This window comes from Lagenorhynchus albirostris, chromosome 11 (assembly GCF_949774975.1).
Source record: "Lagenorhynchus albirostris chromosome 11, mLagAlb1.1, whole genome shotgun sequence".
In the NCBI taxonomy this organism is placed as follows: Eukaryota; Metazoa; Chordata; class Mammalia; order Artiodactyla; family Delphinidae; genus Lagenorhynchus; species Lagenorhynchus albirostris.
The window spans coordinates 34,363,979-34,388,880 of record NC_083105.1 but is presented as its reverse complement, the minus strand read 5'-3'; the positions used below and the strand labels follow the sequence as shown (position 1 = coordinate 34,388,880).

General features: G+C 32.8%; 1 protein-coding gene across 1 annotated transcript in view; it reads left to right on the top strand.

Annotated features, from left to right (window-relative positions):
* LRRIQ1 (leucine rich repeats and IQ motif containing 1) overlaps positions 1 to 24,902 on the top strand; it is a 180,574-nt gene that overhangs the window by 125,038 nt on the left and 30,634 nt on the right. The window contains exon 22 of the mRNA XM_060165462.1: positions 2,204 to 2,305. Coding sequence (XP_060021445.1) covers positions 2,204 to 2,305 — 102 coding nt within the window. The remainder of the gene's footprint in view (positions 1 to 2,203; positions 2,306 to 24,902) is intronic.

Sequence of the window (24,902 nt, the reverse complement as noted above, 5' to 3'; positions counted from 1 at the left end):
AATGTTTTGAAATACAAAGATTGAAAATGTAGCACACTTTATGTGCTCTTGATGAATAAAATGATTTTATTGAGTAAATTGAGCTAGACAACTCTTCTAAATATTTTATACATGTTAAATTATTTAATCATGATAATAGTGTGAGGAAAGTGCTGTCATTATCCATGTTTTACATATTAAGAAATCAAGTCATAGAGAGATTGTTATTTGCCCAAAGGAGTGCCAAAGAACTTATAAAAGATCCATTGCTTTTATTTCATGTGCTATACTGAATAAAATGAAGTCAGTTATGGATCCATCTATTTCCTATATGTCCCACCTTATTCAAATAGCAATGATTTAAGATCTTTTCCAAGAATATAATAAGTTGGAAATATTATTGTTGTTTATGTTTTAATTATATGCTTACTAGCTGCCCTTTATTGAGCACCTACACTTATGTCTTGCTGCTTTACACACATTATCTCATTAATTCTCACAGTAATATTTCAAAGTCAGCATTATTGGACAAAAACGGAGGCAGAGGGTGAGACCAATTTGTCCAGAATCATACAACTAGTAAAAGTTGGAGTTTGGACCTAACCCAGGTCTGTCGAATTGTAATATTTTTGCTCAGGAAATACATAGCTCAAATAAAAAGGCAAGAAGGTCAGGAAAATGTGTAGAAAGATCAGCAGGTTATATATAATAAGGTATCATAGAGTATGTAAACCCATGATAATCTGCTTTCCCTGACTGACTAATGCTCTTGTTCACATGTCGTTTTTTGTTTTTTTTTTTGTAAATGACTTAAGTGATATATAATACTTATTCAATTAAATATATAGACAGAGATTTTTTTTAATTATTCTTATTGATAATTCATATTGAATTCATATAGAAGCACCCAACTCTTATAATACCTTAGGTCACTTATAATTATGAGATGTATCCAAATATTGACCAATATCTTTCCTAATCTGAAATATATAATCTCTCTGAAACATGTAAATAAATCATGCTTAGCAAGGGTAAATTATTACTGGAAGACTAATGGAAATCTTCTGTATGCTCATGCTTGAGAAATAACTCTGCAGATACTCTTCTGCAATTCACGTTCTAAAAAACGTGCTACTTCAGCATTTAATTAAAATATGTAACTTGGGTTTATTTTAAATCTTATTTTTTCATTTAGCGTATTCACTTCTATTGCACTAGATAGTAATCGAAGATTCTTAAAGTCTCTTTTTGCAAAATGATGTAAGATATTAATAAAATGTATGCTGCCCTGAATTGTGGTTTTATGTTAACCTACTTCATTAATTTTTTTATTGAGGTATCATTGACATACAATGTCATACAATGTCAGTAGATATATTAACCTACTTTAAATGCAGAACTTTCCACTCCTTATTCTACTCCCTGTTACTTATTTCACTATTTTCTTTTCTTACAGTTCTTCAACAAGCAAAAACCTTTTGTCTTAATTCAACTACACTAACTCCCTAATTTCATATTCCATAGAACCATTTATTATCAATAAAAAATAATAGGGCCCTACATTTACAATTATTCTATTTATTTTGTAAAATTAATAAATTCAGAATTCTCTTGGCTATAAAAAATAATTAGAATTTATACATCTTCATTATGTAAAATATCATACAGCAAGGCAAACAAAAAATCATTCATTTATCTTTAAAACTGTTGAGAATTATATTTTATCTGTTTCTTATCTCATTACTTGTCTTGCTTCCATCTCCTATATCTTAGCTCCTTAGAGTTTAGAAAATTAAAAAAGTAGGGTATATGGTTTTTCCTGTAACAATAGACTTTATCTACATGTATTTATGAAAGATTTACCTTATTCCAGCAGAAATATCAGGAATTTAACAAAGGAGCTAAAATAATAAACAGTAAAACAACTCTGTAAGTAAAAAGATGATGCCATAACTGGAAAATTTAAATGTAAATTTTTTCTAATTATTAGTATTTCTGCCCTGTGTATAAAGTATTGGCTATGCCTAATCAGATAACCAAGAATATATAAATGTTGGTTACTTTTTCATATTATAAAGCTTTTTAAAATAACATCATAATCAATTTCACAGAATTTTATAGAATGGCTATTATTTTTAATATTATTATAAAAAAATGTATAGCGATTTCAGAGAAGGAAAAAACCAGAGCTGAGCTTTTGTCTTATTTTTCTCATTTTGTCTAGATCCCACTGTGCGCCTAGCATTATTCAAAAACAATGAAAATAAAGTATCTGATACAAAATCACCAAAGAAAGCACAGCCACAAAGAGATGGCTACTTTGAAGGTATGATTTAATCACAGATATATAGAAAAGTAAAAAAGATGGAAAATTGTATTTAAAGCAAATTTTAAAAGTCCTCATTAGCCCTAAAATACATATATAAAAATTATGTATAAAATATAATTAAGTAAAAGTCAAAATATGGCTCTTGGAGCTAAAATACTAATTTGGTGTCTTGATTCATTAGCATAGTAGTTTAGTATTTGTATAAATGCTTATATAAATTTAAATTCTTTGTATTTTTATGTGAAAGTCTTATAATGCTGTATCACCAGTATTGCTAATTATATGTAAATTTTACACTGACAAATAATGTCACCCTATATCAATGGAAGTGAGTACATGTTGAAATGACATTCTAATATATTTACTGCCAATATATACAAATTGCATTAAACATTATGAATTTAACTCTGGAATTTTAAATATTTTACTATATTTGAAGCTTGTCCAACTCACTTCTTGGGTAAAGGATCTGCATATCTAAGTGGCAGATTGTATTCCTTATTTCAGCATTCAGAACAATTATGGACTCATTATTAATCAGGAATATTTAAATGTAATAGAGCAGCAAATATGACAAGTAAATAAAACAAGTTTGCTATTGCTTTATCTTTAATATTAAAATGGTCATAATTATGCCTATAGTTTTGGATTGTAATTTCTAATAGGAAAAATGGAGTCAAATATTCTGAATGGAAGTGAACTATTCAGAAGTTTTTTTTCTTTTTTTTTTTTGCGGTACGCGGGCCTCTCACTGTTGTGGCCTCTCCCGTTGCGGGGCACAGGCTCCGGACGCGCAGGCTCAGCGGCCATGGCTCACGGGCCCAGCGGCTCCGCGGCATGTGGGATCTTCCCGGACCGGGGTATGAACCTGTGTCCCCTGCATCGGCAGGCGGACTCTCAACCACCGCGCCACCAGGGAAGCCCCAGAAAGTTTAATACTTTGTCTTCTGTACATTTTAAATAAATCTTAAAAGTTATGCATCATTATAGCATGACTGAAATAGATACATTTTAATTTAAATTTCTATTCAGTAAGGTTTCAATTAAAGAAAAATTTGATAGCTACCAATTTTATATTTATTTAGAGATACCTACTAAGTATGTAGGGGTGGAAGACATTGGGTCTAGAATTTTCTTTAAGTATATAGTAATAAAAATATGCATAGAAAGATAGGAAAAGCAAGTCTGGCAAATTATTGAGATTGTTAGATCAATAGATGATGGTATAAGGAGGTTTGTTTTACCATCCAATTTTTTTTAATATTTAAAATTCTCCGTAGTAAAACATTAAAAATGTGATGACCAATGAAGGTGTAAAAAATCAAAATTATTGCAAAAAATGTTTATGGATAGTATTTTAATAGAATTAAAAAATACTTTCAGTGTAAAATAAGGCTTCAGTTTTAATCAGGGCTCATTTCTTTGTAACAGTCTTAACTTCACCATTTCACTGTTTTTGCAAGGAAGAGTAGAAATTCTGCTAAAATCAATAACAACTCCACAGATATTACCTCTTAAGTAGTATAGTACTGTTACTTTAGAAAGGATATGCCTAGGAAGAAAGATAATTGGGGCATTTTTGCCCTTTAAATTAGCATGTACTTTAGAATCAGGAAGAAGAAATCTATCCCAACCTGTTTGTTACATTTTCTCTTATCCTATGAAAGATGAAGATATGTTACCATCAAGAATAGTATATATGTATACAGTATATCTATTGATTTGTAACTAAAGTAAAATATGCCAGGATAAGTTCAAATAGTGATAGAAATAAAGTGGAACATTTCTGTATATGCTTTATGATACAATGTGCATTTTTGTTTTCTTTCCTCCATATGAAATGTGTTTAGTTTTTTATTTTTAAACCTCAAGTACATTTGGCATGTCATTAATTTCACTGAATGGTCTTTATGTATGTACCGTATATTCTAGTGACTAATAGTTATTTTAAGGCTTTTTTGGTTTTTTTTTTTGAAGGAATGGGCTTGACAAAAATGATTGTTTGTAGAAGAACATTATTTTCCCTAATTAATATGTTTATTTCTGCCCCCTTTTTTAAGGGGAAAAGAGTAAATCAAAGATTATTTGATTATTGTTGGCCACGTTGAACCTCATGTTATCTTTAACTGCTGCTCTGGCCTCATCCACCTCCTAGACTCATACTCTTTATTTTCTGACTGGCCACAGAGGACAGTCAGCTTCCAAGTTAGCAACCTGACTAACCACAGCTTCCCAGTGGAGGGCGCATTGTTAAACCAGGTGTTTTGAGATACAATTTATATAGTATAAAATGCACCTGTTCTGAGTATGATTTGATAAATTTCAGTATATTTACAGTTATACAACCTAAATCTAATATAATTTTAATCTAATTAAAATCACCACAGTCTAATTTTAAAACATTGGAAAAACTTTGCTTTCCCTTAAAAAATTCAAATAAAATTAATAATTGGGTATCTTACCCCCAAAAGTGAGGGAGATCAGAATTAAATTTTACTGTAGGTTTAGATTGAATGACTCTATGTGGAACAGTATCTCAACATATTTGTATGCCGGCACTGTGATAATTTTTGTGGTTTTGTTGGAATTAGATGATAGTATTATTTGAATATTTTTTCTATACTGCACATATATTTTATAATAACTTTGATTTAAAAAAAACTAAATTTAAAAATACTTCACATTGCAATGTTGCCTATGTGGGATTTTCATGATTCCTCTTATAAATTGTGCTAAAATGCTATGTGTTTTTTTTTTTTTATCTTTATCTGGATGTCACTAGCAGGACAGAGAGGATGGTAGATATACTCTATTGGTCTGGGATTTAAAATATGCTTAAATATGGGGAATATTTAATATGAAATTTCAAAATATGCTTAAATATGGGGAATATTTAATATGAAATGTCAAATTATATTAAATGACATAGGTAAATTATACCCTTTTAACAGACCATGTTTTACAAAATATCTTTATATTTTGCTATATTCATGACTTGCTGGCAATTTTTATCTAGCTGCCCTTAACCCTTAAGACCCTTTAGACCCTTAACTCAGACCTAAGGCTGAAGAATCTTTGACCACACCTGTTCTCAGGGTAACCTCATACATGTGCCATGTGTCAGATATCAGTTTGTTTTTCCTATGATATGCAATTTAAGAGTCTGAGCACTTTACAGATTCAACACTGGTTTACTTGATTTATTTGCTTATTTATTTATATTTATTTAATGTCCAGTACTTGTCTTGGTTTATTCTGTATCAGCAATGATTTCCACTTAAGTTTCAATATCTGATCTCGCCTTAGAATGTAAAACATTTTTAAATTATTACCTTAAATATTTTCCACCAAGTTTCCTTTTTTTGTTTCAAATGTTCAATTTGGAGCCCTTACGTCACTCTTCTATGGCTATCACTGATATAAGAAGAAGCATAGCTTAATGGATGTTAAGTGTAGATTCTAGAGTTAGTCAAACACAGTTTGAATCTTGATTCCACCTTTTATTGGCTGTGTGACCTTAGGGACATTATTTAACTTCCGTGTTTAGCATTTTTTCACCTGTACAATTGGATATTAATAGGACCTACTTGTTGGGGATTACATGAGATCCTACTTGTGAAATGCTTGAAGCACACAGTATAAATACATAGTAAGTGCTCAAAACTAGTAATCTTTGGCAACAGTCATTTTTACAGTATAGGTGGTGGGTTTTTGTTGTTGTTGTTTGTCTTGTTTGCAATTAGTAGTATTTATTGTATTTCTTGCTAGGTACTGTGCTAAGAGTTTTATTTAAATTTTCTGGTTCAGTCTTCTCAGAAACTCTTAAGAATGTATTATAACTGTCAATATTTTACAGCGAAAACTGGTTTTGGGAGTTTGATAAGTGACTTGCCCAAGGTCATACAGAGAGTAAGTGGCTGAAGGGAAATGGGGATAATTTCTTTATCAAAACAAAGCTAACAAAAATAAAACAAAATATAGACATTGAAGAGCAAAGGTTCTTGGGTAACCCTGAAATATATACAAACTTATAATCAAAATATTTAAGAAAAAATAAAAAGACTATTATATTAGGCAAAACTCTGGGAAACTAATATTTTTGTTTTTTTATTTCTTTCTTATACTTGCATTAATATAAATTAAGAAACAGTTTAGTGCCAACATGGTGATAAATATCTGTTTTGTGACCTGTATTTAGATGCTATCTATTCTAATTTTCTTATGATTACCTAACATTATTAAGTACCAAATCTTTTAAACTCTAGGAGTTACCATATTTTCAATCAACTATTTTAATTTTCAGATAGATGAGAACCTCTCCACCCAGCCCAAAAGTAAACACTATATTTTTGTTTTATTTATTCCTCTTTTTATTTATACATAAATTAAATGACTTCCCTGCCCTATTCTGCTGAAACTTAAATTTCCTACTCCTAAAGCCCAATGCCAAATTTGGACTTCTGGTTTTGGCCAAGGAAGGAAGCTAGACAAGCCAAGAAAAAAATTGGATCTGGCCCATCAACCTTCACAGAGAGGTAGGTTCAGTCTTAGCTCCTCTAATCCCTGGGACAATTTTACTTCACTTTAAAGTCAGATTTTCATAATTCCCAGTTTGGTGCTGTCATCACTAACATGCTTCTATTTCTCTTCTTATAAAACTGAAGATTCACACATACCATATATCATAGATGTTCAAATATTTTTGTATTAAATTTTTGAGTATTGAAGTCATTAAAAGACTTCAATTTCTGGGCTTCCCTGGTGGCGCAGTGGCTGAGAGTCCGCCTGCCAATGTAGGGGACACGGGTTCGTGCTCCGGTCCGGGAAGATCCCACATGCCGCGGAGCGGCTGGGCCCGTGAGCCATGGCTGCTGAGCCTGTGCGTCCAGAGCCTGTGCTCCGCAACGGCAGAGGTCACAACAGTGAGAGGCCCGCGTACCACAAAAAAAAAAAAAAAAAAGACTTCAATTTCTATAATTTTTACTTCAGAACATTTCTAATCAAACCATATTCTTTTGTGGTATTTTTTACTGTATGATTACAAGCATGTACTTCTCACACTTTCTTTCTTTTAATGCCAGCTTAGAGCACAGAGTCACATTCTGTGTATGGTTTTATAGTAGGTCTTATATTTCCATAGCTATATACAGTATTTGCTAATAGTGCCAACACAATTAGCTATTAAGAGCTGGTAAAATAAATGCCATAAGGTTAATGCAGGTAACCAAAGACTACCTGAAGGTATTCTTTTAAGAAGAGACATGCTTATAATCAAAACTCCCTAAATACATTTTAGGCACTATCATACCATTTAGTAGTATAAAAGTTTGGAATCATTTCAACTTTATACAGAAAAAAAAAATTCTGATTAGGGAATTCAGTCTAGTGAAGCATAAAACAAACTGCAGTTTTTAAAAAAGTATTTGTCTATGGATAAGTGAGATTTGGGGAATGGCAATCCAGGGCCAGAGAGAAGCTGATTAAACTCTTCCTTATCCACATCAGTAGTAAATAGTTTGTATTTTCTAATTTCCACCCAAATTCAGTCATAATAATATGTATATATTCTATTCCAAAGTATATATTTGTATTTACATATATGTCTTGTGTATATATTATTTACATACATCATATACAAATATATAATATATATAATTGACATATAGACTGTATATGTTTCATATATATATGATGGGTATATGGATAAAAATGAAAAGGGATTTCAGAACTTTTAGAATTCTTTGAAATAACCATGATATGTAGGCTGTGAGATATTATTAGTTTATTTTTTATTAAAAATAAAAGAGGGTTTCCACTTCTGGAAATAGAGGACTGTTTAATTAAAACCAACTTTCTTTCCGAGAACAACTTTAAAAGCTGGAAAATGTAGTTTTAAAAAAGCTAATTGACGTCATTGGAGAACTAACAAGTAAGTAAAGAATTATAAGCCAAGAAGGACATCCCAAGAGCTGAGAAGCTGAGCAAAGCTTTTGATAATGTCACCAGTCTACATGAACTGGAAATAGACTTTCTACTAACCTCTTGCCAGAAACAAACATAAACTATGTCCCAAAATAGATAACATCATCTCAAGCTTCAAATTATCTCTACATTTTTTCCTATATAATTTTTGGCACACAATAGAAAAAAAGGCATAGAAGGAGATGAGACATCACTGAACACCATGAGAAACAATAGACAACAGAAATTGAGCCAAGATTTCAGATAATAAAGACTTTAAAATAAACATACATAATAACTTTAGGGATATAGAAGAAGAGATTGAGAATTTCAGTATACATATTAAACCTATAAAAATATCTGAATGGAAAGTCTATAACTTAAAAGCACAAAAACTGAAATAAAGAGCTCAGTGTATGGGTGTAACCACAGATTAATCAAAACTGAAGAGAGAATTACTAGACAGGACAATAGCTATGAAAGAAATATTCAAACTGAAGCATGAAATGAAAGAGAATGAAAAATACAAAAAACAGAAGATGTGAGATACAGAAGAAATGTCTAACACACGTGTAATTACAGTTCAAGAAGGAAAGGTAAGAGGGAATGGTGCAGAAATAATGTCTGAAGAGTTAATAGTTGAGAATTTACTAAGGTGAGGTAAAACCTCAAATTATGGATTCAAGAAATTCCATGAACTACAAAGGAAATATATACAAGGAAAACCACACTGTAGCACATCATAGTAAAAGCACTAAAAAACCAAAGACAAAGAGAAAAATTCTTTAAAGAGCCAGAGAAAAAAGTTTATTATCTTCAAAGGAGCAATAATAATGAAGCTGGCTTCTTAATAGAAGTTATAATAGAAATTATGAAAGTCAGAAGACAATTGTTATATATCATGCTGCTCCCCAAAGTCATAGGTTGAAGCCTTAAACCTCAATCTGACTATTTTTGGAGCTAGGACTTTTAAGGAGTTAATTAAGTTTAAATGAGGTCAGATTAGTGGGGCCCTAATCCAGTAGAACTGATATTTTTATTAGAAGAGGAAAAGACACATACATATTCACAGAGGAAAGGTCATGTATGGACACAGTAAGAAGGTGGCCATCTGCAAGCCAAGGTGAGAGGCCTCTGAAAAACTAAACTTGCCAGCACCTTCATCTCGGGCTTCCAAACTCCAGAACTGTGAGAAAATATATTTCTGTTGTTTAAGCACTCAGTCCTTGGTATCTTGTTATGGCAGCTCAAGCTGACCATTACACAATGTAAAGATATCTTCAAAGTGCTAAAAGAAAATAAGTTCCACCATGAAAGTCTATATCCAACAAAACTTTCTCTTCAGAAATGAAAGCAAGACACTCATGACACCCAGCTGTCTACCTGCTGCTTCTCTGTTACAGCCACAAGGAGGAAGGAGGATGACATCTGGATTCCCGAGCCAAAGCTTCACAGAGAAAATGGGGAAAGAGATTGGCTCTGGGAGAAGCCTATAGCACCCTTTATTTATCTGTGTTGTCCCTTGCTCCCTGAAAGTAACCTTTCTGTCCACCTTTCAGCTGCCTATTCACTTGCTACCCAGGACATCTCCTATATTTCTGGGATGGCTGATAATCCTATCAGGGTGTTGGAGAATTATTACAATATCTTAGAAAGTTCATCATCAAGGACATTAGTTTTCTATCTAAAGAAGGCTACGTGAGGTAATGAAGTAACAATGGATTTGGACTGAGAAGACTTCAGTTTGAATCTTGCATAAATACTCATTAGCAGTATGCTCCTTGTGTTTGTTTTTTCTCACCTGTAATTGCGAACACTAATCTTTACTTCTCGTGATGTTTTGAAAATTAAGTGATAATCTAAGGTCTTCCAGGTAAAGATGATGGATCTGAAAACCCTCACTAAAACTTCAGGGGAGATATTTTAAAGACACATACTAACAAACATGAGAATATAAGGAAGGGGCAACGGCATTATAGTTTTTTTAGACTAGAAAATAAATATATGAGTAAATAGAAAACAAAAGCTTAAACGAACAATGAAATATGAGAACTATCTCAAACCAAAAGTTTCAGGAATTGATGGTATTAGGCCTTCGGGAAGTGGGGTGAAAAGGGTAATAAAATAAATAGGTCCAGGATACTCTTGAAAAATTCTTGAACTTAATTCTTTATATAGGATAAAACAGAGTCTCTGGATTCAGGAAAAACCTTGGTACCTTGCTAAAACAAAGAAGAGTAAGTGTAGGTATTCATGTTAAATGCCAAGGCCACAAGCCCTTCCCCTGCTTAGCTACCAGAAGGCTGATAATCATGTTTTTTAGCCTGCTCAAGTGGCCATAACAAAATACCATAGACTGGGTGGCTTAAAAAACAGAAGTTTACATCTCACAGCTCTGGAGTCTGGGAAGTTTAAGATCAAGACCTCAACTGATTCAGTTCCTGGGGTGAGCTTTCTTTCTGGCTTATTTCTTGTTATGTACACATGTGACCTTACCTTAGCACATGTGGAGAGAGAGAGAGATATCTCTCTTCTTCATCTTATAGAGCCACTAATTCCATCATTAGGTCTCCACTCTCATGACCTAATTAACCCTAATTACCTCCCAAAGACCCCCTCTTCAAACACCATCACATTGGGAGTTAAGATTTCAGTATGGGAATTTTAGGGAAACACAGACATTTACTACATAGCACCATGCCTTTGACTTTAAGGAAAGAGATTATAGGAGTCTTTCTGGAGATTCTTAACAGTCCAAGAGGAAACATCTAAATATTGACATCAAGTGTTTCCAATATAGGACTCAGGTAGGTCACCCTAAGATGATAGGCGTCACTCACTTGTACAGTTTCTTATCAATTTTACAGATTCCCTCTCTAAATATAAGCACACAAATGACGATTCTTAAACATCTGAAAGAAACTTTTAAGAAACATAGAGAAAAAGTAACAAACATAGATAGGCAACTTCAGGTGAAAAAAATCTTCAAAAATACCATGAATATTTTCATAGACATAAGAAAAAATTGCAACCATGAAACAAGAATAAGATGCTATAATAAGAAAGAGAGAGCTCAGAGAACTAAAACTATCTCATTGTAAATAAAAAATGATATCAGAAATGAAAAATTGGCAGAAGATAAAGTTAGAAGATAGTGTTAAAGAAATTTCCCAGAAACTGGAGCAAAATACAAAGTGATAAGAAACATGAGAGAGAACATAAAGAAAAGAGGCTCAGTCCAGGAGGTCCAACCTTGATAACTAATAGAAGTTCCAGAAAGAGAGAACACAACAACAAATATATTGAAGGAAATTGTCAGAGAAATCATTCTTAAAAATTCCCGAAACTAAGGGAATTTCCAGTTTCCAGATCAAAGGGGCCCATGTTAGGAAAATGAATGAATATAAAGCCTTTGTAGCACATCTTAGAAAATGTCATAAAACCAGGGACAAAGGAAAGAGGTTAGAAGTCCTCCAGAAAGACAAACAGATCACATGTAATGGATCAGTTATCTAAAAGGCACTGGACTTCCTAACATTAATCTTAGAACCTAGAAGATGATGGAACAGTATATTCAACATTCTTAGGAAAAGTTATTTTCAACCTAGCCTTCTATAAACAGGCAAACTACTAATAAAATTTAAAAATATAAAAACATATCATCTTAATTTATCTCCGTTGCAACCTTGCTCAGGAAGCTACTGGAGGAACCACTCCACAAAAATGAAGAGTTAAATCATGAAAAACAATATATGAGGTCTAGCAAAAGAAACAGACAAAGGAATCTTTACAATGATGGTGAAGAGAGATCCCAGGATGACAGCTCACACAGGTTTTGAGAATAAATACTCTATGGTGACTGAAAACATCATGAGCAATCTCTCTGAGGAAAAGAAAAATTGTTTTTATTGTCTGATGTGCTCAAACATATTTGATAGGAGATATACTCCTCAGGAAGAGAGTGTTGGGGTGACCTATTGATATGTGTGTACAAGGCTAATTCATGAATATATAGTAGATATACCCATCTAACAAAGAATTTGGACACTAATGATAGTACATAGAAAACTAAATGTAAAAAATTAAATAACTAAATGTTAGGAACAAAAGTTATACAAGAAAGGAAATGTAATCTGTAACTGCTTTGCTTTTTTTTTTCTGTTAGAGGCTGTGTGTTTTGAATTCAAATCAACACTTAAATTCATGAAACATGGTAGGCTTCACACAACACTAAATTTACTTAGCTTTAAGGAAGGACAAAGGAGAGGAGACTACAAAGCATGCTTAGTATAGTGAGGACATTGTGACACCTAGGCATAGGACCTGGTGTCCTAGTCATTCTGCACTTAGGAAATGTGTGGGCATCAGAGTCAAGTCGAGGCTATGAGTGTGTAGATAATCTCAGTTAAAGGAAGCCATCAGCTCTGGTGATCCCAGCAGCTTTTATAATTAATTAGTCATGTAGTCGTCTCCGGTATATGACCAGCTAGTAACCGAGTCCAATTGGGGATATATAACTAGCTTCCATTCTCTGGTTCAGTTGCATTTTATCTATATTGGTTACTTATAGCTCAATAAACAATCTCAACAATGATGTAAAAGGGCTTGATCTGGTACAGCTGAATTCTCACTGATCTTGAATTCAGTAGAGATTAAATTCTAACAATTTCTTGACCTGAGGATTAAATCCTCACACCTCCCTGCAACTAGAGGAAAACCATAGAACAAGCTAATAACCCTTCCCTTATGGCTCATATAGGGTATTTATAGTACCCTATGTGGCTCAGCTATAAATGATATTTACATTGTCATAAATAGGTAAACACTAAGTGGTGATATAACCAGATATTATGATTTGTCTAAGAAATGGGAAGATGAGGTATATGTGTTTATGGTAGAGGTGTTGTAAAAGGGCTAAATCTTTATCTTTTATTTTGTGAGGTCAATAAGTAATATAAAAAATTTTCAAAAATGAAAACATCAAGATATACACAGGCTAGCAGTGGAAGAAAAGACTAATATGGCTGAATGTAGTTGCCTTTAGAGTATAAATTGAGAATGGAAAGGGGTGGATCTGGGGATTATTATTTTCCGTTCTTAAAGCCATGTACATATATAACATTGATGAAATTTAATTTTTTTAAATGACTAAATTGTTTTTGAAATCACCCATTGAAGGTCCTGTTTTTTAATAAAAGTTAATAAATGAAAACATATTAAGGTAAAACAGTGACATTTTTAAACAAGCAAAGCAGAATTTTTCACCAATAGACCAAGTCTAAAATAAATACTAAAGGGTGTTATTCCTCATGTAAAAGGAAAAGGATTTCAGATGAACTCTTAGAGACATAGAAAGTAATGCAGGTCATTTTTACCCTTTTTTTAAATTTACAAAACAGCGGTAGTTTGTAAATTAAACTCTGTTTAATTTACAAAACAGAGTAACGGCTATGGTTACCAGGCAATAAGGTGGGGGAAGGATATGTTGGGAGTTTGGGATTGACATATACACACTACTATATATAAAATAGATAACTAATAAGAACCTGCTGTATAACACAGGGAACTCTATTCAATACTCTGTAATGGCCTATAAGGGAAAAGAATCTAAAAAAGAGTGGATGTATGTATATGTATAATGGATTCACTTTGCTGTACACCTGAAACTAACACAACATTGTAAATCAACTATATTCCAATAAAAATTTTTTTTAATTGAAAATGTCCCACCTATAATAGGGAAAGAAATCTTGGAAATTGGGATATCAGGGATGTTTCTAAAAGCATTTAATAATAAATTCACAAATCTTAAAAAAAGTAATGAAGAGCAAAGAAGGACGAATATGTGGGTAAATCTAAATAAACATTGACTTAGTCCAGGAGGTCTAACAATGATTTTAAATTCTGGTGAGTTTATTATGTTTATAGACATGGTAACAATAATATTTATACATTTTTTTTTCTTTTTTAAGCTGTGCATCAAATCACTTACCTAGGAATTTATTTTTTTTTAATTTTGTTGAGTCTTACCATTCCCCTGTTCCTTCTATTTTTGCTATCTCCACCCCAGCAGAAAGACAAAACTAGCTTGGAATTAGGACTGAGTTTGGATCCCAGCCCAAACCTATGTAATTTTGGTGAAGGTATTTAACCTTTCTATATTTCTCATTAATTAATTGGAGCAAATAATACATACCACATAAAATCACTGGATAAATTAAATAAAAAGGTTTGGAAGATACTAGAATGGGCTAGCCTTTAGAACATGGAAAGTCAGACTTAATTCCTTGTCTTTCCTGTTTAATCTATTGACACATCTTTATTGAATATCTACCATGAGACTGGCATTATACAAGAAGATGAGGATTCAGTGGTGAATGAAATAAACACAGACCATGAGTAATGGGGTTCACTATCTGACAGGGGCAGGGAAGAGGGTGACTGACATTTATTAATACTCATATAAATGCATAATGATACAACTGAGTAAAGTTCTACTGAGGAAACATAAGGGGAATTATTATGAATTTAAGCCAGAGGGATGAGGGAAGAAGTGACACTTGGGATGAATTTGAAGATTGGGTAGGAGTAACTAGACAAAGGGAGAAGTTGTGGATAAAGAGTGTTCCAGGCCAAAGTGTGGGCCTAATGAAAGACTTTGAAGACAGTGGTAGACTGGGCCATTAAAGGAACTGAAAGAAGGCTGGTTTGGCCAGAGGTCAAGGAGTGAGATGAAGCTGGAGAAGTTGGCAGGGGACAGAGAAATTTTAGTTTGTCCATGTTAGTCCATATTGAGGATTTGGCTTTCTGTATTCCAAGAACAATAGTCATTGTAAGCAAAAGATGAAATGGTCAGATGTGTTCTTTGTGTAATGATTACGGAACATGTGGTGTGGAGAGAAGATAGAAAAGAAACAAGAGTGAACATGATAAGACCAGTTAGAAGGTCATTGCAGTAGGCCAGCGTAGAGATGGTAGCTTGGACCTGGGTGAACACAGTAGACATGGAGATGTAAGGGGAAAAGCAGAGAAATAGCTATCACAAGGTATGAATGTATTTAAGTTGCTTCTCACCTATTGAATAAGAAGAATAATACTATCCCATAGAGTAGTTGTGAGTAGCCAAACCATTGCTTAGCCCAATGTTCAGCATGTAGCAGCAATCATTATTTTTATTCCCATTAATATTCCAAATTTTACTTTCTCTCTTTAAATCGAAGGCTAAACTTTTCATCCTTGCTATGGATGTTATTCTGCCTGATCCCGTGATGTTCTCATGTTTAGTTAGCTCCTGTCTTGTTTCTTAAATTTCTGTCTCTATTATATCCACTTACTTCTTAAAATCAACATATGAATAAGCTGCATCTTTACCATTGAAAATGTGTTGCTACCTCCTTTTCGACTACCCCATCCATCTCTCTTTCTTCCTTATCAGCCTTCTTAGGCAGTCTAATCAGTATCTTTATTTCTCATCTTCTGTTCATTCCACATTTTTATTTTTATTTTTTTATTTTTTTTGCGGTACGCAGGCCTCTCAGTGTTGTGGCCTCTCCCGTTGCGGAGCACAGGCTCCGGACGCGCAGGCTCAGTGGCCATGGCTCACCGGCCCAGCCGCTCCGCGGCATGTGGGATCTTCCCGGACCGAGGCACGAACCCGTGTCCCCTGCATCGGCAGGCGGACTCTCAACCACTGCGCCACCAGGGAAGCCCCCATTCCACATTTTTTATTCTTTCAAAAAAACATTTTTAAGCTCCTGCTTTCTTTTATTGTACTTCAGACTGGAAGCACAAGTAAAAATCAGTTCCTGCTTTAGAAGCTCAGCCTAGTGGGAGACAAACTAATAAACTGAAATTTACAATCTCACGTACAGTCCTTTCATAAAGTTATGCAGAGTGTACATTCTAGTCACATTCTCATCATTCTACTGAAACTACATTCATTACAGTAATCCATGTTAACCTCTTAAGTGCTAAACTCCAGAACCTCTTTTCTGCCCTCATTCTACTTGCCATTTCTTCAGGAATTTCTCTCCCTAGAATTTTTCGCCCTTTACATCCTCATTCCCACTCTGTCCTAGTTCTCCTAGTTATCTGACCACTCCTTTTTAGTTGTCTTCTCTGCCTATTCCTGTTCCTAAAAGAGCAATATCCTTTAGAATTTTGTCTCTGACCTTATTCTATATTCAATCCACGTATTTATTTACTAATACAGCAGGTGCTCACTTTGCCAAACATTATACTAGGTCAAGGGATACAAAGATGAGTAAGACATAGTCTCTGTCTTTAAAAAACTACCCTTGAGTCCAGTTGAGGAGACACATAAATAAGCAAAAGAAAACATCATGGAAGTACAGATCAGACCTATTCCTGGGGCGTGATGAAAAGATCAAGATATAACACCTAATTCTCTCATATAACTTATGTTTATAGGAAGTGACAACCAAATATCCATCTCCATCTTTCCCCCTTTGATTTTTTCTAGACACTTAAATTTAACCCAGTATGTTTAATATGAGGTGTATTATATACATTCCACTCCACCTACCTGTTTGATTCTTTTCACTGTCTCTGTTAATAGCATCGGTAGCCATTCACTCGCTTAACCGAGAAAAATCAGAATCATTCTTAATTCTGTTCTCTTTTTCACTTGCTGAATGTAAGCACTACCCCCACATCAGCTATTGCCTGCAATGTCTCTTGCCCTGAACTGTTGTCATGGTCTCCTTTCTAATAGTCACACATCTCTTAATCCTATAAATGCTATCTTCTATACCTGTATAGCAATGACTTTCTAAACTGTAATTCTGCATACAACACACCCCTGTTTAAAATCTTGTAATGTCCTTCTGTTTCGTCTAGTATAAATTCCAAAGTCTTAAGCATACAATGCCCTTTACATACTGTCTCCAGCTTACCTTTCCAGTACCACCTTATATTATTTCTCCCCACTAACCCCCAAATATTCTCTAACCATATTGAACTACTTCATTATATCCCCACCTATAATGGAGTGCTTGTTCTTTCCAAAAATTGTCCTGCTCTTCATATTTTCACGCCATTTTCTTTATCTTTATTGCTTTTCCTCACCTTTCTAGTTTCAGACTTTTACTTATCCTTCATGACTCAAATAAATGTCATTTCATTTGTAAGTCATTCCTAATAACACCAAGCTTCCCATAGGCCTTTGTCATATCTCCTTAATACTGTCCTATCTATTTCCTCCCCTGACTGTAAACCTTTTTAAAGTCAGGGATCAAGTTTTAGTCATATTTCTGTTTCCTCCCATCTTCTGGACCTAGCAACAGTATTAGATTCATCTATACTAGGCATTCAATAAGTATTTGTTGAATTAATAAACAGTTCTGACTCTAAAAAAAAAATATCTTTGGAGTCTCAGAAACACTCTTCCTGCCAATTGCTATTACTCAAAGTCAGATTATTGGCCTATGCCCAACTTAAACTTACAACTCATTTAGTGTTCACATCCGAGCTTTAGGTCCCACTGCCTCAGCCACCCCTTAGATCTACTAAGCACACTTTGGAATTCATTTAATCATTTCCTACTTAAGCTCCACCAGCTGTGGGGTTTTGGATCTTGGAAAACCTCATCATTATAAACAGTATCCTTTCATTTTAAGGTTTCATAGTTTTTGAAACATTTTCTAGAAGGGTAGAGATGGATAATATATTAAAGTCACTATATGTTTTCGTGTTTCCAGAAAACTAAATGATTTCTAGTTTCTGTTTATATTTTATAGTAGTTTAATAGAACTGTGGCATCCCATATATTTTCCCCACAGCTTCATTAACTTCTGTAAGATTTTTTAATCATTATTTTAATTAAAAAACAATACTCAACCTAACAGTTAAGAGAGTTAGCTATGGAGCCAGACTATCTAGGTTTAAATTCCAGCTGTGCCCCTTGCTACAGGTATGACTCTATCATACACTTAATCTTTCTGTGTCTGTTTCCTCATTTATAAAATTAGTATAATGAGGTACAATAATGCAGAGTTTACAGAGTTGAGTAAATAAATCAGTACATGTAAAATGCTGGGAATAGTACCTAATGCATAGTAAGCTCCATACACTTTAGCTATTGCTATTTTCAGGAACAGTAGCCATTTACAATGAAATCTATACAAATTAGAATTTGATTATAGTAACTCCATACACTTTGAAACGTTATATTTTAAAGTATGGTGTATGTGTGTTTATGTGTGGGGAAATTTATTATTCTTGCTTAGCTGATCATTTTTCCATAGAAAGGGATTTTCTAGGTGACAGTAAATGCATGTACCTGAATAGACAAGATACAGATTCTGATCAAGTATCCATTCAACTCTAAATTTTAGCTGGACAAATTTGATAGGCAGCTTTATTCCAGACTTTTTAAAGTGATGTCAGTCAATCAGTCACACTTCTGGCATTAACCTACCACCCCCAATGTATATGCTATCTCTTGTCATTTTCTTTCTTCACTCTGTGGAAGGTCTTGAACTTAGGTAGCCCATTGAAGCATGAATTAAAGAAGAAACTGATATCTTTAAACATTCCAGTAATAAATCTAATTATAAAAATTAACTTAGCTTTTATCCTCCACTTAGAGATAAAATATTTTGATTCAGATATTGATATATGTTTTGTAAAGATAAAATTTATTTTGCAATTTTATTCAAGAAGAATAAAAAAACTAATATGGAGCAGTGAATTGATTTTCTATAATTCTTGTGAATCTAAGATTTATAATTTTTAACAATTTTTCAATGTTTATCAATATTAGATGGAAGTAAAATTATCCCTTGAAGTTTTCTAAAATATGTCCTATGATATTTTGCACCAGTGACCATAAATTGTATAAGAGATTTTCCTATTTAAAGGGAAAAGATTATATCAAGTACTATTTATAAATTAATTTACTGTATTACTATCAGAAGTAATATTTAGACTTAATCTTAAGAAATTAAAACTTATTTACCATAGAGTCAACATTTTGTCATCACCGAAATGCTAAACTCAAAGTTTATATAAAGCTCAAAGCTGTTAGCTCTCAGAATTGCCACTTAGGAATGACACGCTTATGTTCAAATGGAATTACTTGTGTTTGTGGTGGTGTAATACCTTGAAGCTGCTTTCCAGTTTCATGCTGTGCTTGTTTCCATTCTCACGTATTTGCACGTGTACATATATACAAATTTCTGTCTCATGAAATGAGTTCGTATTCTTGGCATGCAATGTTAAATTGGAATTTATACATTTTTTTCTTAAACTGCTTGTCTTATCAGTATCTATATTTAAACCAAGACTTTACATTTTAAATGGCCCTTAAGTTTAATTTTATGTCTTTTTCCTTTGATATATTTCTATTAATTTTAGAAGAGTAAAATGTTCAAATACATTCTTTAGTAAGCTTTTCTATTTCTATGCATAATTTATATATTTGAGTGTTTTAATATTTAAAATATTTTTAAACTAACTTGAATGTTTATAATAAAAATGCTATTTCGTTTGGAACCTTACGTTATCCTAAGAGAAAAAACATCCATCTATTTAAAATCTATGAAAATTTTACCCTTTTCCATGGTTTCTTCAAAGAAGAAAAAATCGTCCTTTTTAAAAAATGTATTAATAGTCATCTCCAAAGAAGTCATCCAATCACCTCTAAGTTTAAAATATTTTACTTTGAGAAGTATGTAAAAACACCTGAATTATTTTCCTACAACTCATCTCACCCATGATAAGAAGAAAATGTTGCAGAAATAGAAGCAATGACAGGGGTTGGCATATAAGAAAGAGAATAGACCTTCCATATATTTTTATTTGACTATTAACTAAAATTGTGTGTGCCAAGACTTAGGTTAGTTGAAACCCCCTACAAACTGGGCTTATGGAAACAGTAACTGATCCTTCTAACATTGTGTTTTTTAATACACCACAAGAATGCATTTCCCAAAAAGTAGAAGATCCCTATCTTGAGATGTGATGAAATGCTTTAAAAAATTCTATATTAGAAGACAGACATCTTTCTTAAAATTTTGAATCATGTAGTTAATTTGAGCTCACACAATAGAGCCCGGCGCATTGAAATATTTTCTCATTTTTTAAGGGAATTAATGGCTCTCCACCAGCCCTTTAACATGTAAAATGAGTAAGTTACTTGTGTCCAGTACATCCAAAAAAGAGCCAGGATAAAATAAACATAAGGGGTTGGATATCTTGGAAAAAATCTGTCATGGGTTTGGGTTAATCATCTCCAGAAGAAATTCAACTTGATGCCTGAAATGTAAGACTTCTTGGAGAAAGCAGAAAGGCCCGAGGCAGTGTTGATCTGAAGGAGTGCTCTCCATGGGTCAGAGCTGCTCTGCTGGCAGAGTGCAAACCCAGTTCACAACCGAGGCCGCTGAAAAGTTGTAAAAGACTGCAGGGGCCTTCCCATGCACGCACTCCAGCTTTGGTTACATAGTTTTAATGGCCCAGTTTCTTATTATAAAATAAAACTTAAAAATAAAATCTGTGCCCAGTTTTCCAACTTTCTGTCCATCAATGATAGGATTGCTTCCTTTAACATTTGTGGAATAAAACACCTATTTCTTAAAGTTTTACTGACCATATAGAAAAGTTACGTAAATATGGAATACCTTTATTTGATGCAGTTTTCATAATGCCCTATCCTTAGGCTTTCAAACATTAGAAACTGAGTTATTCAGGCAATACTTTGGCTTAATTCTCTTCTATCACTTTTCATACATTTAAAAAAATTTTTTTCCAGACACAAGCTTCTCTTTGCATAAAATCCCTGACACTGCATGCCTTGGAAACTGTGCAAAATGATAATTTTGATTTCTAATAATGAACTTGAATTCTAGGGAAACTGATCCAGTGCTAAATGACAAATCAAATATATACTCATTTTGCCCCAACTTCCCCCTATTTTGCCTATTTCCATCATCAGAGGTAGATTGTACTCGCTTGAAGTAGCATCAGGTGAATATAAAAACAGGCTTGGATTAATCATTATCATACAAGAATATCCTATATGATGGTAAAGTGTGCTGTTAAATAGTACAACAAGTTTTTAGTCTACTCTGGAAGAAAAACAGTGTAGAGAAATAACTTTTGAGTTCCCTTTGCTTTTACCCCTAGCTTTATTGCACTCAAATGCCAAGGAACTTATATTAGCCTTGGACTCAGAAGGTTGTTAAGTAAAATATCTGTGCATATTCTAAAGACCGTTCCTTTTTGTAAATGTATAAGGCTGTTCACTTGTACTCTTATAATATGTCTTTTTATACCCTGTAGATTTTTCTTAAAATTGCTCTAATCGTATAGGCATAATCTGACTAGTTCCACTAAAGAAACTTCAACCTTTTAAACAACATAGAAGTCAATCATTTCAATGAGCGGAGTCCTAAGTGCTGAAGCATTTCAAATCCTTTTTCATTTGACCACTCAGTGACCTGATAACTATTTCCTGTCCCTAAATAAGGTTGTGACCCAGGTCTTAGAGTGCGAAACTCAGATAATTTTAGAAACACGTCAAATGCCATAGAATTAAAAAAGTAGAAGACAGTTTAACCAAAGTTTTTCCTTTTAAAGTGGAATTGTGTATCTTAAATACGAAAGAATCAAAATGAAATGTATTAACTTGTTTGTTCATTGTGTTTAAAATGATCAAAATTACTGATTTTATTGCCCATTAGGATGGAAATTCCCCAGGTGTCTCTAAAAGATTTAACTTGTAGTACAATTCCTCATTTCTAGTCTTTTAAGGAATTCAGATTTTAAAATAAATAAGTAAAGAAATCACAACTAATAATGTTTCAATAGTTTGAGAATAGTGATGTTAAAATTAACTCCAATTACATATGTACCTGTATGTGTGAATATGTGTGTGTGTATGTGTGAGTGTAATCTTCCGTCTTTATTAGTATTTATAGCTATAGAAAGAGGAAATCATAAAAGGATAACAACAACAAAAAAAACCCTGTATATTTCAGAAAGTATGGCAGGAATGTTTCTAACCACCTATTTGAGCTGCTAAAATGCCTTTGGCAATTGGATTAAGGGAAGGAAGACTCTTACAAGTGCATTTTACTGATCTGAAAATGTAATTGACTGTAGTTTGTTTTGATAATTTTTTTGCTTTTTCATAACTTGGATGTGAAATATAATGTGAAATGTTAATTATATTAATGAGGTCAAGAAGTGTTTCCTTAAAATAACAGTTTTAACGTTTAACATACGTTTGATACTTTTTCCGCTTGTACAGTTAATAAACTTACGTATTAAATATATATTAGAACTAAACTTAAAAATATATTTTTAAAAGAGTAAATATGGAAAGAAATCTCTGAAATTGACACTTAGTCTGAGCTGTTTAAACTAAGCTGAGATTTACACTTCTCACAGGGATCATACAATTTTTTAAACTATAAATTCTCGGTTTTGATTTTACACATTCTAAAGAATCATTATAAAATAAATAGCTAAACGCTATATAGTTGATTAAGCAGTAAGAATAGTATTATCTTAGATACTGTTTTAGAGTGTGATGTGTCATATTACTCATAGGACCACAGTTTTCTATTGATAGTATACTAATTATGCAGCCATGAAAAAATAGACTTTCAGTCTTATTCAGTTGAATGTTGACCTATTGCCAATTTTAGTCTACAGTCTTATAATTTAGTTTATTGAGTGTTTCACTTGGAACTATGTTGTGGTGTTGTGTGGTGTGTTTGTGTGTATGTGTGTATAATTTAAATATTAAATATAAGAATTTTCAAAGAGAAATATAATATAAAATAAAACCAAGAATCAAACTCTTGATTTTCTTACTTCTTGGAATTTATATGAACAAAAGAGAGCCCTAGAATGTACAGTTATCCAAGTATGATTTGTTAAAAAATACGCAAAGTAGTAAAATTTATAGTAAAAATAATAAATTCTCAAGGATTTTTATTTAAATTAAGCAATAACTAAAAGAGTAGCATAACTAAAGATGTTTTAAACATTTATCTTTAAATTGAAAACATGGACTAAAATTAAATTTTCAGGTGTGATCTGAGTTTTTTTTAAACAGGGTGGTAATAATTCATAAATTCCAAATTGCTGTGAGGAAAATGTGAACTAATATTGTACATCATGTATCTCATATAAACCTAACTGAAACTCTATTTATATATATTTTATTTTCTCTATTTGATTTAAATTCATGTTTCAGATACTTATTTATAAATACACCTTTTGTTACATGTTAATTACTATTTGTAAATTTTGCATCTCTTTTATATAAAATGACTATTCTGAATTTAGTTGCTTTTATATAAATGATACATGCAATGATATATAAATGATATTAAAATTTGAGAGTCTGTCATTTGAATATGACTATTCTCCTTGTTATTTTATTTATAATACACTAAAATATGAAGTTTAAATTGTGATTGTTATCATATAGTCAGAATTTTAAAATTGCGTAGGGCAGCCAATAGTAAAATGGAATTAAATGACAAATGCATGCATTTAAATGAAGCTTTGCTGTTGTTAAGATCAGAAAACAAACAAAAAAAATTATTAAGCATTTCCTTGATCAAAAGAAAATTACAGTTGTAAGTTTAAAAACTGTAAGGGATTAAGACTAGCACGTAAATTCTAAGTACCAGGGAAAAGAACTGAGATTTAACCTACAGATGACCTGGACTTGTTTGTTCAGATGACAGTTCTAAAAGTGTGCAGGGAATATTCCTGTTTAATACAATTATTTGCCTCAAGCCTTGACCTCAGTGACTGTCAGGGACCAGATCTGAATTGGCCCATTCTCTGATATGGTGACATTGCTTTTGTTACCTCGATTGTGACCTCTGATTGCATGGTACCCTTGAGAGTTCTATGTAACAAGCGTAACTCCTGGTTCTTAGCCAGGAAGATTAGTCTGCCTACATACATTTGTCAGCCCCCTTAGTCTGAGTTACATATGCTATCTATCCTGCCATGGTATAAAACTATGTTATTTTGTGTATATACATCTCTCTGTGTTCTTTAATAATAGCATTTCACAACTAGTGAAATATGCAAATGTTTTTCAAGTAAGGAGACGTTTGTGTAATCTATTAATTTCTCGGACAAATGTTCATTTATTTTCAAGCAGGCTTATTGTTTTAGTGCATTTTTAAAGTTATATATGTAACAACTTCTTACGTACATCTCTTTGTGCACCTCAGAGAAGTACACACTGCTTCCCATCCCCCATCTTTCTAATCTAACCATATCTAGGTTATAGAAAATTGATGTAGAGAGGTAGCATGGCTAAAGATAGGGTCTAGAGAAGACAGACTACTGGCTTTAAATCATAGCTGCACCATTGTCACCATGAACAAACGACTTAGTTCTTTGAACCTCCTCACTTTAAAGATAGGGAGGATCACTCAGAGTTTTTATAAGAATTAAATGAAAATTAACGTAATGGGAAGGGCATGTCACAACTTCCAGCACATATTGTCGTCTTTATTATTATGATGATATTCTTTTTTTATATGCCTTTTAAAGGAGGGAAAACCATGAATATTCTGACACATAATAGATACAGGATAGTTCTAGAATTCTTGTAATCACAGCATGAAATGAAGGCTGT